This window comes from Peromyscus californicus, unplaced genomic scaffold (genome assembly GCF_007827085.1).
Source record: "Peromyscus californicus insignis strain IS unplaced genomic scaffold, ASM782708v3 Scaffold_20__1_contigs__length_68692818, whole genome shotgun sequence".
Taxonomy (NCBI): Eukaryota; Metazoa; Chordata; class Mammalia; order Rodentia; family Cricetidae; genus Peromyscus; species Peromyscus californicus.
Window position 1 is genome coordinate 31,652,962 of NW_026294503.1, and position 20,070 is coordinate 31,673,031.

The 20,070-nt window shown below is 40.9% G+C and overlaps 1 protein-coding gene across 1 annotated transcript in view; it reads right to left on the minus strand.

Annotated features, from left to right (window-relative positions):
- Positions 1 to 20,070, minus strand: part of Hhla1 (HERV-H LTR-associating 1) — a 36,769-nt gene that overhangs the window by 14,438 nt on the left and 2,261 nt on the right. The window contains exons 3-12 of the mRNA XM_052747421.1: positions 18,495 to 18,551; positions 17,708 to 17,767; positions 16,851 to 16,931; positions 12,244 to 12,327; positions 12,064 to 12,147; positions 6,566 to 6,649; positions 5,776 to 5,832; positions 5,574 to 5,660; positions 3,036 to 3,278; positions 370 to 606 (exon numbers count right to left, since the gene is read on the minus strand). Of these exons, the coding sequence (XP_052603381.1) occupies positions 370 to 606; positions 3,036 to 3,278; positions 5,574 to 5,660; positions 5,776 to 5,832; positions 6,566 to 6,649; positions 12,064 to 12,147; positions 12,244 to 12,327; positions 16,851 to 16,931; positions 17,708 to 17,767; positions 18,495 to 18,551 (1,074 nt within the window). The remainder of the gene's footprint in view (positions 1 to 369; positions 607 to 3,035; positions 3,279 to 5,573; positions 5,661 to 5,775; positions 5,833 to 6,565; positions 6,650 to 12,063; positions 12,148 to 12,243; positions 12,328 to 16,850; positions 16,932 to 17,707; positions 17,768 to 18,494; positions 18,552 to 20,070) is intronic.

Here is a 20,070-nt window from a genome sequence, read left to right on the forward strand (position 1 = left end):
GGATGTAGAAAGAGCACAGGAAAGGGGGAGAGAAAGTGGGAGTAATGAAAAGTGGTAGAAGAATAAATATGGTCAAAACATGTTATATGCACATATGGCAATGTCATGCCGAAATCCCTCACTCTGTGAAGTTAACATGGAATAGGAAAGGCTAGAGAGTCCTGTGAAGAAGGGGCATTCATTTATTTTTTTCATAAAAGAGAATAAAGGATTGGAATAAAGAAAGGAAGAAGAATTTGTTTAATTATCATTTATCAAATCACATTTATTTTTCCTACTGTCAGCATATGTGTTAGATTTCAAAACTTTAGAAAGATATTCAAAACATTTTTAAGTGTAATTGCAAAAGAGGTGAATGGTGTCTCTCACCTGAGGCTGTGCTGGACTGTGCTAGTCTGCTGGGTGAGGTCAGTAGCCCAGCAGGATGTAACAGGCTCCCTGTGCTCCTGGGCTGCTGGGCATCTTCAGGGGAGGCTGATGTGGAGGGAAGGCTTGCCCATGGTGGTCCTTTAGATGTGCTATCATCCATGGTCTGGGACATAGACACAGATACTGTAGGATCCCATGTCTGTCTGTTTGTCACCCATGGTGTTCTGGTTATATTCCCTGTAGCTGCGTGTTGAAAGTGACAGTCATTGGAATTGATATTCTTGATCACTTTGATCATGTATAAAACTGCAGACATATAAAATGCTCTCAAAGGGCAATTGCAATGTGTATACATAACACAGAAAATCCAGATGTTTACATTTTACTGTGGACTGGAGTAAGTAGATTAAAGTGAATTTTGTTTTCTTTGGCAACAAATTAAAAGAAACATCTGGGCTGGAGAGATGGGCTGGTGGTTAAGAATACTAGCTGGTTTTGCAGAACCCATATCATGGCTCATAATCATCTATATCTCCGGCTCCAGGAAATCAGATGCCCTCTTCTGGCCTCCACAGGCACTGCATGCGTGTGATGCACATACATACATGCAGGATACAGGCACTCATGCGTATACATTAAATAAAAACAAGCAAATCGATCTTTGAAAAAAAGGAAAACCAAAACATCCTCTCTAAACCCCTTGGACTCGCAGAAAGCTAGAATATGTGCTTGAGGATGAGGGGGACCTGTCTCAAATATAAGAGATATATTTCTAATTATGTGACAAGCTGGGAAGGTTGTTCGAGTCTCAGAGACCTGGAGGCATTGGTGTGGCCCGTTTTCTTCACACTGTGAAACACATTACTTAACACACTTTACATCTGCTGTTTGTTTGTTCTTGTTTTCAGTGTTGGAGATGGAATTCAGGGCCTTGCCCATACTGTGTATTGTTTTTGAATGTCCTTGAACAGTTGCTCGTCAGCGAATGGTACTATTTTAGAAGGTTGTGGAACCTTAGCTGCTTCGTGACTGTAGATCTTACACAACTGCCTCCTGCTTCTGCCAACATGCCTTCCTCTTTATGGTGGACTGTATCTCTTTGGACCATAAGCCGAAACAATGCTTTCCCCCCCTTCCATTGCTTGTTGTATTTGGTCAAAGCAACAAAGAAAGTAACTAACACACCAATCAAGTGCTTGCCATTGAGGTACACCCACATCCCTTCTTTTTAGCCTTGATGTTAAACTGAGGATGATGATGATGATGATGATAATGATAATAATAATAGTAATAATAACTCACAGAACTTTACTTAGTCAAGCTAAATATTTCCTAATCATCCTTTAAAAATGTTAGGTAGTTTCACATGTTTGTTCCCATAGGAGAAAGTTAAAAATCTTTTCTCTCAGTTTATTAAACTAATCCTGGTGGATGATTTTTACAGTTGAGAGTTAAGTGGGGGCACAATTGCCTCCTTTAAAGTATCCAAACATCTCATCTAGGACATGAGTTGTCCCTTCATGGATTTGAATGTCCTTACTCTCACTAAAGGTCTGTGTTTTTTTCTTCTATCAATTGGTGTTTTCCTTTAAGGACCATGGCTACATGTTTCATGACTTATTTTGCCTCTAGCAATTATCTATTCTCATGTTATACTGGAATATTTTACAATTTTGTGTAGTTTTCACGATGTAAGTTACCACATTAACCCTTTGTAGCTGGTGGTTGAATGTTACTCCTCTCCAGTGTCGAGACACATCCTTTACCTAGCCTGCCTGCCTCCTTTCAATCCTTACCTCCTTGTGGAAGGTCTTGTCTCCTACTGTGCTGAATAGGATGCCCTAACTGGGCTCATGCATGAAAGAGCTCAATGTAAATTGGATCATGACTATAGTGTGTCTCCCTCCTGTCTGTGAACTTGAGAGAGAAAGGGGAAATTTAAAGAGCCATTTTTAAACTATCCTGCTACCTGGAAGCAATGGTGTCTTTTGATGAGTGAGTGAATTAATGGCTTCTGATGCTTCTGACCCATTGTTGCAATAGATAATGATAACTCTTACTGGAAGGGATCACTCAGTTTTATATTATTTCCAGATAGGAAATATCAGGTCATTGTGCCTTTTGTGTTTGGTGACAATACTGTTGATATTGCACACAATGTGGTAGGATTGATTAGGAAAATTCTTGACCAGCCACTGCTGGCATCATTTTATGCTAGAGTGGAATCACTAACACATTTTTGGTATCAATACCCAACCGGGTGCAGATTAACCAATCTGTGCCATGAAATTCACCATTTCCTGTGAATTCCCAGGGAAAAGACATCTACCTACTTTGTTGAAATAAAAATGTCTTATTCCAGTAAATACTATCTTTATGTAAGATATTAAAAGCGGGGGAGGCTGGGTTAAGGGTATCAAAGAACTCTTGGTATTGTTTTGAGGCCTTCTTAAGACAGCACATTTCAATATGGAACTCCGTTACCAGGAATTCTAGAAGCATATATCACTAGTGCAGTTTCCCACCTTTGGTTGACCCTTCTGAACACTGTTTATACTAAGGTGGTGGGAAGAATTGGATGAAAGCATTTCATTTATTTGTGTGAGATTAGAGGAAACAGAAGGGACACATAGCAGAGGAGAGGGAAAACTGAGAAAGCGTCTTACCTGAGGTGGGCTGTGTGTGAGTGGCACTACTCTGTGTGCCTATGGTCCCAACAGGATGCTCTGGAAACATCTCTTTGTTTTCTGTCACCTCTTTCTCTGAAGGAGTACTTGTCTTTGTCCAGGGGAAGGTCTTCAGAGCAGATCCCCGCTGTGTGCTCCAGCGTGCAGGATTTGATCTTAGAAGTGACTGCTGGCTTTGGGTTGTGAACCCTGGAGTCCTGGCTGGTCCTCTGGTAGTTGCACCTCAAAGGAAATAGCCAATGGCAGTGTTAACTCGCTTGTCACTTTGGGCATGTGCAACTGTTGAGTCACCAAAAGACAATTAGGTAGCAGCTATATAAAGTGCAGATATTATTACTATGAACAGTACCATATGTCACCAAAGGGATGCTTTCTCTTGAGTAAACAATGAGGCTAAATATCTGACTCCACAGAAGTCATGTAATAAACCACCATGAACAGATATAAAGTTGTCAGTACTAAAAGTGCCAGACTTTAAGTGTCTCTCCTGATGAGACCTGGGGGCTTCTCAGAGTCCTCATGTTACTGTGCAGCCCCTCAGCTGCTCCATGACTCTGGTACTTATCTCTTCAAGAGTAACGAGGCTCATGCTCTTTGCCTCATGGGGACATGTAGGGACTGAGGTAGCATCAAGAGAAGTTGGTCATCCCAGAAGAAACTACTTAAAAGACTAACCTTCAGCAAATCAGAATGGTAGATTTGTTGAGAGAAATCTATCTAATGCCCCTGTTTATTCCACAAAGAATAGGAGAAAGAGGTACAAATATTAGATTGGCTAATGCTCCCCTTTAGGAAGACTGAGGCAATGCTAGGCCAAGCAGTGAAGCTACAAGGTAAGAGTTACCCACTAGCCTATAGGGTTCCTTCTTCTGGGTGGACGAGACCTAATCTTCAGCTTGTATTGGATTTTGTTTACCAGGTGCCCTTTGGTGGGTACTGTATATAGGGACTTACCTATGCAGTTGCAGGAGATGACCCAAAATTCTCCTTTCTTCTACCCTATTTCACACCTAGACCTCAAACACCGCACATCACCTAAGCCTTGATCCCAAGAGTCAAACATGGACGTAGTCCTTTCAATTCAACTGTCACCTGGCCAGGTAAGAGCCTATTAGGGATGTCAAGAGTAGTGCCACAATGCAAATATTGCTTTCTCTCCCTAAGCATGAGTACTAAAGGGAGACATGATTGAGATTGGAGGGTGAGAAGATAAGATTGACTCAACCTTCAGCTCTGTTCTTAGAAGCAAGCAGGAAATGGTGACTTGTTACATGCCTACCTAGTTCATCTCACCAAGTGGCCCTGTCCCTTACAAAGTGAGCTTTCTTCCACAGCATGACCAATAGATACCCTGCACGATCACAAATCAAAGCCCACCACAATGGAATTAGAGCATTATTGACTGTGTTAATCAGTTGACTCCTGAGACACCGATGAAAAGCTTACTATGTGCAGATGCCATGAAAAACACTGAGACATAAAGCAGATGGTGGGTCAAACGGAGGTTTCCTGCTTTCAAGTTTCATTCACTAAGGAGGTACACATATAAATGTCACTGTGATATAACCTAGAGTAACACAGAGTCCAGATAACATACAGATACTGGGCTGAACAACAAAAGATGGATTTGGGTTGGGGAATCTTGAGGACATGAGAAGATAGCATCTGGAGTGGCCACTGACAGGCTCAGAGCTGTGACAGAATGCACAACTTTACACAGAGTGGTGTGAAAATGTTTTTCTGTTACTGACAAGGGCAGTGATTTCAAATTGAATGCATCAGAGGAATCATGGGAAAATAGCAAATACAGGAAGAAAGCAATGTGTTCTCTCTAATGACTCTGGAGCCTCTACGGCTGACTGTTGGGTTCTATCATGTAAGGGACAAAACCCAACTCGTATCTGAGGAGCACTGCTCTTGTGGCTATGGATAGATAGTTTAAAGGAATGCAAGCATGTGACAAGAGGCACTTGGTCATAGGCTGTTCTGGAAGATGATGAGGACTTGAAACAGACACACACATCAGGTGGACTCAGGGATGCATCCAGATTCCAGATACTAAGTGTGGGAAAGAAAGAGTTACCAGTGGTTTCAAAAGTAGCACATGGTGATACAGAAGACAGATGATAGTTGTTGAAAGAGGATGGATGGGAAGGACCTCGGAACTACAGGGAGGCAGTGACTCTAGAATAAGGACCAAAATTCCAGTAGCTTCAAGATCCCAGTAGTTAACACAGGAAATAATATGTAATGCAATAGGCTGCAGAGAGGATTATGGGAGTAAAGAGACAGGTATCCCTCATTGTTGTCACAGAGAGGAAGATCCAGGGTGGCCAATATTTTTCCCTTAAATACTCCAGAAATCCATTTTTTTTTTAAATCAAAGAGAAAAATCCTCTGATCTTAGCATTATCTAATTGAATAAAATTCCTGAAGGCAGCATCTCTTCTCTAGTAATCTGAGGCATGGTGGGGGGTGGAGGGTGGGGCTCTGGTCTCTCTAATAGTTTATACTTACCCAAAGCATTGGAAACACCACTGGTAAATGTGTAGTTGATAACAGGAGATTTCTCCACCATCTCCCAGAAGTCAGAAAGAGTCCTTCCTGAGGGGAAAAAAAAAAAAAAAAAGAATTGCACCATGGAGAAGGAAGCTTTGTTGTGTGTGCTGGAGAGTTCAATGCTCAACCAGAGAGCCTCCAGGTCACTGCTGATACTCACCTGACTTCCCTGCCATCACACAGATGAAGACGCAATCGGATTCATTGGTCTGACTCACTGTAAGACAAACCGGCACACAACCAAGACTTTGCAGTAACAACCAGGTTACAGTTTCTAGGACCAGCTCTGAAGCTACAACGCTCTTTCTGTCTGCCTGGTCCCCCACTCAGCATATCATGTGTGCTGTCTCAGTGAACCCTCATCACCATCCTCTATGGAAGATGTAAGCACATGTCTGCAGGCCTTTAACAGAGCATCCCCGGGGACAAGTGTGTTTAGGAAGTCAGAAGTTTTAGATTTTTTTCAGTGTCTCATGGAATGTCTGTACCACACTGACAGAAGAACTGCTCCTCCTCTCCAGCTGCCAGCAGTAATCAGGGAAGCCTGCAGCAATCACATTCATCCAAGCCATTAATCACTCAGCAAAATGTTTGACCCTTTGCACTTTGTAGAAAACTACTGAATCTAGTCCCTGAATCTGTCTTTTTGTCTTTAAAAGGGGAGGGGGAGTCACAGTCACCACTAGAGTCTGCTGATACCCTCCCTGTGCTGATTGTTGTATTTGCTGTTCAACTTTTGGGACTCTAGGAAGAACCCTGTTTGGATGATGGAGCCACCAAGGACTGATGTTAGAAACTAAACCATACCTAAGACCTAAATAGAATTTACCTAAAGGTTCCTTTCAGCCTGACCCAGGACAGGGCTTGGGATGTGGAAACCTATCAGACTTGGCTACATTCCTTGAGGAATGCCAGAGCTCAAGCTTGTCAGTCACTTGCAAGATACACACCCGAGAGGATGGAGGTTGACTTAAAAATCTCAGTGAGGTAGCTGGTAGAATTTCCAACGATGTCCACCAGCAAAGCTGTGAAATCTGCAAGACAAATTAGAGAAGCTTCCTGAATTCCGATGTAGAGACGCAAAGGCAAACAGATTATATTTGGATTTTTCTTTTTTTTCAGATTTTACAATAATAATTCAACTTAATATGTTAAAGACTATTGATACTCACACACAGAAAAATACTAATTCAAAAAAAAGTAAAAGTAAATTCAAGCAAAGAACTTTAGGATCCACTTTTATAATCTAATCTAACTCTCTCTCTCTCTCTCTCTCTCTCTCTGTTAATATCCAAGAGCTACCAAAGATCCCCATCACTTTGTCTAACTTTGTTAGACTATCAAACCTATTCAAGAGGAATCAGGCCCACAGACATGTAAGGCCAACTTACATAAAGTTGGAATTTTTAAATGCAGCCAAATTTGATGTTGGGTTGTTAACTACAGACATCAAACCAGACAAGACCTTTACAAAACATCTTCAGGATTATCTTTAGAGCATGGGAGGAAGTCTAGGAGACTTTGTATAACATTTTAGCTTGAAAAACCATTGAACACTTACTCTCTGAACAAGATTTGAATGGGATCCACAACCAGCACTGTGAGCATCACTAGTCAGCAATATTTCATGTTTTTAGGTCTAGAGATGAGGCTGCCACTTTCTCCTCTGTTAACTCGGGGCTCTCCAGAACCCAGAACTTTTTGGGTTCTCTCTCAAGGGGTACATTGTTGGACAAACTTCAGTGATTTCTAGATAGGAAGCTCCTGGAGCCCACTGGATGATTTCCCATCATGCCTCATACGGACACTTCTTTTACTCAGCAACAGGATTGTGTGTTGCTTGCAAGAGCAACCAGACTTGAAAACACATACACTATAGATGTAGACCAATGCACTGTGATAATCAGTAGTTGGTGGAGCAGGCCAACACTAGCAGGAGATGGGCAATGCTGTGCATGAGCCTGAGCTGCAATCTGATTTTACACGTTTGTGTTTGTGTGGTCATGTGGTTATCCTGGATAGGGAACTGCTATATTGTGTACCTCTACAGGGGTTGACACCACTCAGTGCAGAAGGCTGGTGACCATGAGCCTCTTCCTTTCTATATTATGTTGTAGAGTTGGATGATGTGTACTCTCTCATTATGCAACCAACTATTTTCCTTCTACTTCTCAGAACTCTCCATCAGTTTACTGTTGGAGTAATATGCAATATAGTATCCATATAGTATGGATATAGTAAATGCAATACATATCCATAGTGTGCCAGATACTGGCACACTGGAGATCTTTGTGATATAAACAGCAGAAGTTAATGTTAAAGGGGGCTCAGTTACATGGTTCAGCATGGAAAGGCATTTGTCACCAACCCTGCTGACTTGCATTTGATGTTCAGGACCCACATGGTGGGAGAAGAAAATCTATTCCTGAAAATTGTCCTCTGGCCTCCACACGTGTGCTTTGGCACACTACTGTTGCATGTGCACACTCCCCCTTCAATAAATAAATTTAAACATATATTTAAAAATACTTTAAAGTTAATGGAAAAGAAAGACTCACAAGCTGAGTGATAAAATGAAAAGTTGGAGTCACAGGTTTCGTTGCACAGAAGCAGGACTCTGGATCCAGATGGCAAGGATGGGTCCTGGTTCTGCCTAAGACTTAATAAAAATGATGGTACCTTCCCTGAGTCCTATAGCATATTGCAGATTTGGGGGGGGGGTTCCCAGACAGGGTTACTCTGTGTAGCGGGTGGTGGTAGCACATGCCTTTAATCCCAGCACTTGGGAGGCAGAGGCAGGCGGATCTCTGTGAGTTCGAGGCCAGCCTGGTCTCCAAAGTGAGTTCCATATTGCAGATCTTGAATCTGAGCTGAGATTTGCCTTGAGCCAAAAGTCCTTTCCTCCCAAGATTTCTACCACCACTCATATAGCCTGTTACTCAGGGTCTTCTGTCCACTTCCTCTTTGAAACTATGTTTAAAACTCTTTCATTGGGCTTGGAAGAAATTCAATTACTGTTCCTTTGAAGATATTCTTTGTTCCCACAGAAATTTAATTTACTGATTTACTATCAATGGTCAGAGAGGGGTCATGTCTAAGTCCCTTTATATGTAAATAGAAGACAGGAACAATTTTTTGCCTATTCAATTAGTGATGATTTAAGACTGTCTTTTAATATTCGGTGTGAACAAGACTGTGGAACAAACATCCCTCTGAGCATTGCTGACAAGAGGGTAAACGCCTGTAAGATTTCTAGAAGTTTTAGCAAATTGAATCGCAACAAGATTTGTTTCCCTGTCGACCAACAATTCCGTTTCAAGGGCTTCATCCTAGAGAGATAATTGGGCTAGTGCTTCAAGTGATTCTGCACAGGTGCTCATCACAGCCCTGTTTATAATAGTAAAGTTTGTCAGGAAAAGAGACAGGTAAATAAACCATCACCCCGACTTTCAGTGAACATCGTGCATCCATTTGAAGGACTGGCCATATTTCTATAGACTGCAATAAAATGGATCTTAAGACACACACTCCAAAAGAAAAAAAAATTCTTACCAACTATACATTTGATGGAGGATCAGAACATCATTACACCCTCAAAGAAGCTTCTTCTTGCAGTAGATAGGAATCAACACAGAGACCCACAACTAGACAATGTGCTTGAGCACTCAGCCCTAAATAGGATGTCATTATCAAACCCCTCCTCTTGACACTTGGGAATCTATTTTGATAAAGATCATAAGATCCAGAGGTGGTGGACCATACCAAGGAAACAATGTTTTTCTGAGTAAAGCAGGACTGATACATGTGAACTCTCAGAGACTATGACATGACCTGCACAGAGTCAAACTTGATGAGGTCCACCCACTGAGATGGGGACATGAATGCAAAGTCCCATCCCTAGCCAAGAAGCTATTTGCAATTATCACCTTTTGGGAAAGGGAAAAGCAGTTTTCTCCAATGGAGTGTCGCTAGGTCTATCAACCACACTCCAGGGTAGACCCCATTCCCAGAAATAATTGGCCTTTTATTACTTTTTATTTTGTTTTGTTTTTCTTTTTTTAGTTGGTTGGTTTGATTTTCTTTTTTTTTCTTTTTTTTTGAGAGCAAGAGAGAGCATGATGTTGGATGGGTAGGGAGATGGGGAGGTTCTGGTAGGAGTTGACAGGGGCTGGAGAATATGATCAACATATACTCTATGAAAATTATCTTAACAAAACCTGGACAGAGTTAGAAAGTAAGTTTAAAAAAATACACACTCCAAAAATTATTTTTAACAAGAGAATGTTAAATTTTAGTTAGGCCAAGTTTTTGTTGTTGTTTTAACACAACTATATCTTCAAGCCTTCTTTTTAGGGGTGTGGCTATATCACTAAATTCTGTACAAGGGAATGTGAATAGTTTCTACACCGTAAATGTATAGCAAGTGAGTATGCGTTCCAGTTCCTTTCACTCTGTCTTACGGCTCGAGTGTGATGGTAAACTAACTTGCATCCTGAGAACAAGGGCAATACTTTATAGAAGGCAGAGCAACAAGCTAGAAGGAACTTAGGTCTTTATATTTGTAGATTACATAGCTATTTCAAATATTTCCAAAACTTATTAATATAAAAATACCTTAAATAGTTAAGTAGAAAAGGGAAACAGGCGAGAAAGCCCTTTCTTCTTTTGCAATCTCTCTTTTAACAAGTAGCCAGAGGAGTCCTTTTACAGATGTGGTACAGACCCTGCTGCTCCTGTGCACAGGAGAATCACCTTATAGCATTGAGCTCCTGAGTTATTGTCCTTATGGTCCACCCGCTGACAGGCATTGGCAGTGCCTTCATTTCCTTTCTGTCCCCAGACTCTAAGTTCCACTAGAACAGATTGGGTCCTCTCTGCTCAGGCCAGGAAGAGTGCTTGGGTAATAATAGATTCTCAACAAAGAATTGTTACTTGAGTGAGGTAGTGGTAAGGGAGAAATCTTCACTTCTATTGTTCAAGATGTTTTAAACTTAAGAAACATGCAGTACTTTTAGATTATAAAAGTAATACGTTCCAAATATTGCAAAGCCATGTTAATGAATTCTCTTCCATTTCAAAACACTCCAGTCTTTTTTTTTTTTATCAGAGATAATAGCCTGGTCTGGTGTCTGGTGTTTTATTATTGATAACATTGTATGCTGGATACTATTTTGAATTTCTTTTCCCATCTGAACATCCTTGGGAATGTTGTTTTCCTCTTAGAAACAACATCTGGCAGCACATACTCATTTGTGCACTATATGTGGCAACTTTTCAAAGTTTCCTGGTGGTGGATGTTCATATTTTCCCACGACTTTGCCACATAAACAATGGCAATGAGCACCTATTTGTGTATAACAGGGACTTCTCTATAGTAAAAACAGACAAGGTAATGTGCACACCATTAAGTGTACTAAATATCACTGTGTTATCTTAGTATGAGAAAAAAATATACTCCTAGAACTGGTCCTGCCCCTCACTTGGGCAGCACAATAGAGCTAACCCTGTTGGTGGAGGTGTGGGTGAGCCAGCCCTGAAGTTGTGAGCATGGGAGAGCTGTCCCCATTTCTCATCTGTCTCATGGTGGCATGGGTGGGGGAGAGATACTCCCCGCCCGCATCAACGAGCCAGGTGGGAGAGCTGGTCCTGAGGTCACAAGAGCAAGAGAGCTGTCTCTGCCTGCCACCCGCTGTAGCACTAAAGTGGACCCAGCACCTCACCTGAGCAGCACAGTAGAGCTGACCCTGAAGGTGTAGGTGTGGGAGAACTGATCCTGAGGACATAAAAGAGGGAGAAATGGCCCTGCCCCTTGCTCATGCTGTAAAGGGTGAACTAACCAGGGCAATGCTGGAGAGCTCACCCTGGTGGTTAAGACAGGGGAGAGCTGGCGGGTTGACCAACCTTGCGACTACACAGGCCCAGAACCACAGTTATGTGTTGACCCACCCCAATATCCACTCCATCTGTGATCTACTGGAACATGGCAGGGAGGGTGTTAGTGTATGGACCCACAGCTGTAAGATCTCCATGACACAGGGCAGCAATGGGATGTTCAGGAAGAGTCCCACTGAGGGCCCAGAGTCTGTGGTGTAGCAGAGACGAGAGGCCTCAAATCAGACTAATGTTTATTTTGGATGAATGCCTGCATGGAAAAAAAAAATCTATGGATAAAGGGGTTTACTGCATGACTCATTATATCACACTGCAGCTGCCACAACAAGAGTCTCCCTTTCTCGACTTTTATTTTCCCTTCTCTTAAATTTTATTCTGTTTTATTTATTTATTTATTTTGGTTGGAGAGGGAAGAGAGATGGGTGAGATTGGGAGACGTGATATGGAGATGATGTGAAAGACACAAATAATAAATAAAAAGAAAGTTTTAAAAATACTCCCAAAATGGCAAAACCAAAATTGGAAAAGCTACACTGGTATGGCAGACTCCACCTACCTGATAAGTCGTTGGTCCGATTGCTCAAACAGTAGCAGTATCTGGTCGGGAATTTGGCCGGGTCAACTGTCTTTGGGTTGGAAACTGTGACGAGAAAATATTTCCTCAGTACCATGACACATTGGCTGGCCCTGAGCCCCTCACCCACCACATCACCACAGGAGAACCATTATTACTTACTGTTATAGATGGCCACAGAAACCTTGTGAAAGGCAAACGAACTATAAGAAGTGATGCTAAGCACAGAGAAGAATTGCTTGCTGTCTGTTAAGGAGAGAAAGAAGCACAATACTTGCTGACATGACCTTAAATAAATCAATACTAGCAATGCCTGTGATCTCAGCTCTGGGAGGCTGAGGGCAGAGGATTCTGTATTTGTAGCCAGTCAAAGCCAGATAGTAAAATTTTGTCATGAAAAGCAAATAAAAAATTGTGCATGAGGAATAATGAATATGACCATGGTACAGGACGTATTTATACAAAAAAAATATCATAAACAGACATCGAGACCAGTGGAACACAACAGAAGACCCAAACAAGATTACATGCAACTATGGTCACATGATATATCTTAGTCTTCCTTTGCTTTATCAAACACCATGACCAAAATTAACTTGGAGAGGAAAGAGTTTATTTCATCTTACAGCTTATAGTCCAGTATCCAGGGAAGTCAGGGCAGGAAATCAAGGCAGAGGCATGGAGGAGTGCTTCTTACTGGCTTGCTCACTCATAGCTTTCTCAGTCTGCTTTGGAATAGCACCCAGGGCCACCACCAACCCAAGGTTGGCACCACCTGCAGTGAGCTGGGCTCTTCCACATCAATCATCAGTCAGGAATATGTACTACAGTCTTGCCCATAGACATCTGGTGAAGGCATTACCTCAGTTGAGATTTACTCTTCCAAAATGACCCGAGCTTGTGTCACATTGAAATAAAATTAGCCAGTACATATTTGACAAAGATTCTAAAAACAAACACCGGAGAAAAGATAGTATTTTCAACACATGGTGCTGAAAAACCAGGACGTCCACATGCAGAAGAATGAAATTAGACCCTTGCACAAAAATTAACTCCAAGTGGGGCAAAGATCTCAAGTTGAAACCTGAAACATTAAAACTGTTAGAAGCAAGCATAGGCAGTGCCCTACAAGATATAGCTGTAGGAAAGGCCTTTTTTGGATAGGACTCCATTTGCCCAGTGATGAAGGACACAATTGACAACTGGGACTTCATAGCACTAAAAGCTCTGGACAGCTAAGGAAACAATCAACCAAAGGAAGAAAAATCATGCAGATTGGGGGAAAATCTTTGTTAACTATGTATCTTATAGAGGGCTAATACTGAGTCTATATGAAAAAATAAAAAAAATCAAAGAGTAATGAAAACAAATAACCCAATCAGATAATGAACTGTGGGTCTCAGCAGAGAGTTCTCAATAGAAGAAATAAAAATGTCAAAAAAAATAACTCAAGAGTGTTCATCATCTTTAGCAATTAAGGAAATGAAAACTGAAACGACTTTGAGATTTCATCTCACCACAGTCAGAATGGCTGAGATCAATAAAACAATTTACAGCAAATATAAGCCATTTTGCTTAGGAAGGAAAGAGAAAATCATAAATAAACTTTCAAAGGAGGACTATATGTTGGAATGGATCTTAGAACCAATGGATACACCTGCAACAAAACTCCTGTACCTAAGGCACAGGGAACATTGCAGAAGAGGAGGTAGGAAGATTCTAAGAGCCAGAGGAGCTGGAAGTCTGCTGTGAGGATGATTCTCCTAGATATGACAGGGAAGTTACACTTACAATAACAACATTATGACTACCTCATCAGTACCAGAACAATTACAATATTAATAGGCATGCTAAGAAGGAAAGGGGAAACCTCATGGGGTTTTACCCCTAGACAAAGAACTATAGGCAACTAATGATTCCTGAGAGAGGGAGAGAGGGAGACAGGGAGAATTAACCTAAGGGATGAGGCCCCTAGTTGGTTATCCAATACAAAGTCATCCCTGAAATCATGTGCGCACAAGCCACAATATATTGACTCAGTGAGTTGTCTATCATCTATGTATCTATGTATCTATCTGTAAAATAACAATCAAAGAAAAAAGACCATCAGTTTGAGAGGAAGTGAGGGGCAGATATAGGTTGGAAAGATAAAAGGAAAGGGAGAAAAGTGATATATTTTAATTATAATGTTTTTTTTGTTGTTTTTTTTTAAAGATTTATTTTATTTTTTTTAAAAGATTTATTAATTATGTATACAATGTTCTGCCTGCGTGTACGCCTGCAGGCCAGAAGAGGGCACCAGATCTCATTACAGATGGTTGTGAGCCACCACGTGGTTGCTGGGAATTGAACTCAGGACCTTTGGAAGAACAGCCAGTGCTCTTAACCTCTGAGCCATCTCTCCAGCCCTAATTATAATGTTTTAATAAAAATAAAACATCATAACAAACCCATTGTTTTATATACTATTTAAAACATTAATGAAAACAAGATAAAGCATAAAAGAAAATGAGAAAAAGTGAAGAAGCTGGGCATGATGGAACATGCCATTAGTCCTAGCACTTGAGAGTCAGAGGCAGGCAGATCTCTGTGAGTTTGAGGCCAGCCTGTTCTACAAAGCAAGATCCAGGACAGCCAGGGCTGCTACACAGAGAAACTCTGTCTCTAAAACAAGAACAAACAGACAAAAAATGAAGAAGAAAAGAAAAAACAGCATTTTATAAGAAATACAACAAATGCATGATAAAAATAAATATAAATAAAGAAAAAATGATTATGAACTAAAACAATAACCAGCATGGCACAATAGCCCAAAACGTACAAAAGCAGTATGCATAACTTGGCGGTAACTAACAGCTTTAACTGAATATAAGTTCTGCCAAACAAGAAGGAAATCACACTTGACATTAGAAACCTATGTAATTATGTAGGGCTAGTAAAGTCATGGATCTTGGAGGATAACCTACAACCACCAGTTTACTGAGATAGCATAACAAACTAAATTCTAAACATTTATCTTTGTACTCACAAGTAAGTATAGGTCTCATCAAAGAAACGTCTTATTGTAACAGACAGAGATCATTACAGAAAACTACAACTAATCAAAATGTAGAGAACAAGTGACTCTGTAGTTCTCAGGCCTAACTGATAAATCTAGAACCCAACTCTACACCCAAGGCTCAGGGATTATAGAGGAAGAGGGGGTGGAAAGACTGTATGAGGCAGAAAAATAGGAAGTTTGCTGTGAGATGTTGTCTCCTAGAACTGTCAAAGAAGCTATGCCCATGAAGTCTCATCAACATGGCTTCCTAAACAAGATCTGAACAAGGACAACACCAATAAACATGATGAGTTAGGGAATCTCACAGGGCCTTAACCCTAAACAAAAACCTACAGGCAAATAAGGAATGTTGAGAGTAGGAGAAAGAGTCTTCCCTAGGGAAGAGTCCACAAATTGGTTTTACAATACCCAGTGATAAACGCTGAAATCATAAGTAACATTATATGGACTGAACAGGCTATACCTACATATTAGGAGTATATACACATGTATCTAACAGCAATTAAAGAAATAGAGGCTGTGAATCTGTGAAAGGGTAGTAGGTGTGCATTGGAAGGGTTGGAAGGAAGAAAAGGATAGGATAAACAATGTAATGCAATTATGTTTTAATTTTGAAAAAGAAAAAAAGAAAAATGATAAAATTAAACCACACAAAACCTACTATAATAGTTGCCACTCGACTATCTGGTCTACCTGGAAACTCTAGCAGTCTCTAAATGAGCAGGTTGGATGTAGTAATTTCTCCAAGTTTTTGCAACAAATTTCCACACACTTAGAAACATAAAAACAAAAGAAGTTGATAATCTCAATGTTATAGAGGCCTGGGAATGTGGATATCCAGAATCCTGAGTTGTGTTAATAAGTGCCTCAAGTAACTTTTACTTGTACATATTGTGTAGCCCTAGGAAATGCTATTCACATAGCCTTCAATGTTGAATTGACATTCTCTAGCCCTTCACTCTGCACAGTACTTATTGCTTACAAATTCTCTTTATTGCTTAAGAATTCTGTTTAATGCATTCTTTTTCCTCTCCTTCCACTAAAATATGGATGCCCAGGGCAAGGACTTTTATCTGGTTTGTTCCTTGTTTTACATTCAAAATTTAGGACAGTGACTATCTGGTATGTGGGAGGTGGTCCATAAACATTTACCAAGTAAGAGTAAAGCAGAATATAAATAATAAAGGAAGCAAGGATACACCAGATATCTTTCATGCTCTACTGTCATTTTGAAAGAATCTTTTAGATATCCATACTTTGATTCTTGTTATAATAAATTCATGGATTTCTAATCATTAAATACCTGCTGCCTATAAGTTATTTTACTAGAATCTAAAAGAAAATAAAAAGAAGGCTAATTAGAGCAATAATGTAAGCCTCAGAACTCCTTTTGTCTTAAAACAATATGTATTAAGCTATAGTAATGAATATTTTTTCTTAGGGTGATACAGTTGTGATTGCAAATGACAGCCTTGCACATTCATCATGCTGTCTATGCAGTTTGATTTCAGAATGCTCTCAGACCTCCTGCTTTATGGTGATGTATTCATTGTCATCATATCATCAAACAGGACAACATGCTCTCCATTTTGAACATGGAGACACCAAGATACAGTAGTGTGATGTGTCCTGCCAGGTCATAGACAGACTAGAAATAAGCCAGTGCAAGAGAAGTTCTGATCCAAACGGCATTGAAATGAGTAGTTACCTTTTAAAGCTCTACTGAGCATCCCATTCACAAGCTCTGTCAGGTTGAGTGCAGACAGATCAACTGACCTTGCTGGGAGTTCTGAAAGAGATTCAAAAACATCTCTGGTGGGATTTTTCTCTGCAACACAAACAGTTTCTCATTTCCAAAATTAGATCAGAACTTCTTCTTCAGGCACATGCTGAACACAGACCAAGTGCCAGACACAAGGGGCTCAGAGGTAAGCAACAATTCATGCCAGGAGCTCAGTAGGTGACAGTCAAGGACACGTACTATGACTCAAATAGCACTTGTTTTGAGTGACTGTTTTATCTCTGTGTTTGGAGAGAACAGGAATTGACAGACTATACCTCTCATCCGCAGTTGGAGGTTCCAGGCCATCACGAGTGTTCTCTGCACCTCTGAATTTGGAAACTGTTCACTGATTTATATGCGGACCCAAGCCTGGCAGGCTACTGGCATCTACTAAAATATTATTAAATTTTAAAGTTCCACAATTCCAATGTATGGGCTTTATCCTCAGAAATGCAGATTTAATAGAACTTGGACATGACCCAGACATCAGTATGGAACAACAAAATCCTGCAGGTATTGGTGTGTATGACCATATGGAAAGAGGCTGTCAGTGGAAATATTCCCTTCTCCTAGTTGTTACTTGAGTACATGGAAACGTTAGTGGACCAGGCTGACAGAGTGGTTGATAGTCCTCTTTATAGTATTAAAATCACTGTTTCCAATTTTTACCTCATGCTTAGATGGTGTTATCCATGTTGTGTTGATTGAAAATTCTTTTAGAGAAGTGGAAAAAAATTGCTTAGCAGTCTAGTTTTCCATAGCAAGGTAAGTGGAAGACTCACCCGTGGTTGCAAGAACCTCTACCCCCTTTACCATCTTCTCTTCTCCTTTGAAGACAGACTCTGGGAAAAGAAAAGTTTTCATGACGTGACGTAATTCTCTATCGCCAGCCCCAGGGATATGGAGAAGGCTTAAGGTGACTCAGGGTCAATAGAGTAACATCACTGGGTGATTCCCCAGGAAGGAAGAGCCTGGATCTTCCTGCACTTGATCACCTAATTCAGTTTTAGTTCTAATCTGTTACCTGGATATGGTCTAAAGAATGATATACTCATAAATAAAATGCCTATAATGCAGTGTCTAGTCTACTTAACTCATTAACTGAGTCAGGAAACTGGGCTTTGGAGAAGAGAGCAACTGGTTTGACTTTGCACAAGGCCATGGGGTGAAGGGCTGAGAACTCACTTCCTAGAACTGCAGTGCAATGGAACTCCATAAACATCAGGCCACTTGCTTATGAGCTTCTGGCTTCATGAAGCTTCTTGACTGTGACTTTGGAAGGGGGAGGCTCGTGAGCAATGGCAGTTAGTGTTGTAAGCATCTCTAACAGGGTCCTAACCTGGCCAGAGGGTAGGAAAAGGCCTCTTTGAGGTAGGGACTGACCTGGAGGACTAGTCACTTTGAATTAGAGGACGGGTAATCACACCACACCTGTTGCTATCACTGTAAGTAACAGTAAATTGCTTAATTGTAAATTAAGATGGAAATGCAGAAGAATAAAGGTAAAGAGTCTGAAATATGTGCCCAGTGCTCCTGAGTTAGTCAGGACTGTAGGGCTGGCCTCCATACCTGCTGTGTAAAGGAGGGATCCATATTTCTCCTTCTTGAGACCTTTGTTTCCAGACACTGAAACAAGAGATTCCATTAGTGAAATAATACCCTAGGGCACCTTCTCACACAGTATGTGACATCCTTAAAGATCATCTTGTCCATCACTGCCTTTGAAGGATGGAGAGACAAAGACCCTGAGAATTTAAATGACAGACCCAAGTCCCACAACAGGCAGAGTCAGCATAAAACCAAAACATAGGCAGATGAGATCTTCAGTTAGACAACTTTGTGATGATTTTCATCTCGCTTCATATTTCACTATAGTAAGAGGATGTAATATGAGATTAATCCTTTTACAGTATTTTAAAAATATGTTTTTGGACAGTTTCATACATGTATATAATATGTCCTGGTCATACTCATACTTCTCTCTTAACCTCCTCCTACCCCTACCCCTTATGCTGGCTGCCAAGTCTTTCGTGTTTTTCCATTTTGTTTTGTGACCCACTGGGTTTAACCAGGACCACTTAGTAAAGCATGGAGCATGGGCAACTTCCACTGAAGAGAAGGACTTCCTCTCTTCCAGCAGGTCTCAACTGCCATTAGTTAAGAAACGATCCACATGAGGTAGTTATTGATAAACATGCTGCTGATTAAGCCAATTAATGTTTTTAGTCCATTTATTAACGACCAAACCAAGAGCAGGCTCATGCTTCTGAAAAGTCTCTTGGTACCCATCTCAGGCACAGGATTTTAAAAGACAAATACATAATTAATTACATCAGTGTTCAAAGGGAGGATTTCACTAGTGAGGGATTTGGGACAGCCTAGTAACATCTGCTTTCTTTGTATAGCTCATCAGTATTTTCCAGACACTACATATTATGTTTGGACCATGGTCAAGGTCATGGGCAATCCCAGAAGGGTTGCCAAGGCGTATGTGGCTCTTGGGGGTGGAAGGCTCAGAAGTGAGCAGGCAGGCACAAAAGAAAGTTATAATGGGATGGTGTTACCTGAGTCATTTCAGCTATCCTGGTCAGGTCCCATGAGCCCCTCCCCCAGCTATGACTGAATATTTACTGGCTTACTCTGGTGTGGGTCCTATGAAGGCAAATGCAACAATTGTGAGGTCATTGGTGCGCAGCCACATCATACCTATAAAACAGCATTTCATGGCCAGCCTCCCCATTGCCCAGCTCTGACATTCTTTCCGCCCCATCTCCCAAAGCCTCCTCTATACAAATTTCTGTTTGAGGAAATCTCTGACCAAACATCTTCCTTTTTTCCTTCCTTCCTTCCTTCCTTCCTTCCTTCCTTCCTTCCTTCCTTCCTTCCTTCCTTCCTTCCTTCCTTCCCTCCTTCCCTCCCTCCCTCCCTCCCTCCTTCCTTCCTTCCTTCCTTTTTTCCTTCCTTCCTTCCTTCCTTCCTTCCCCTTTTCCTTCTTTCTTTCCTACTTTCCTTCCTCCCTCCATCCCTCTCTCCCTCCCTTCTTTCTTTCCTTCCTTCTTTCTTTCCTTCCTTTGGACATTGTGCTAGTTGATTTTTTTTCACTATAACATTTTTATTAATTCGAGAATTTCATACATGCATATAG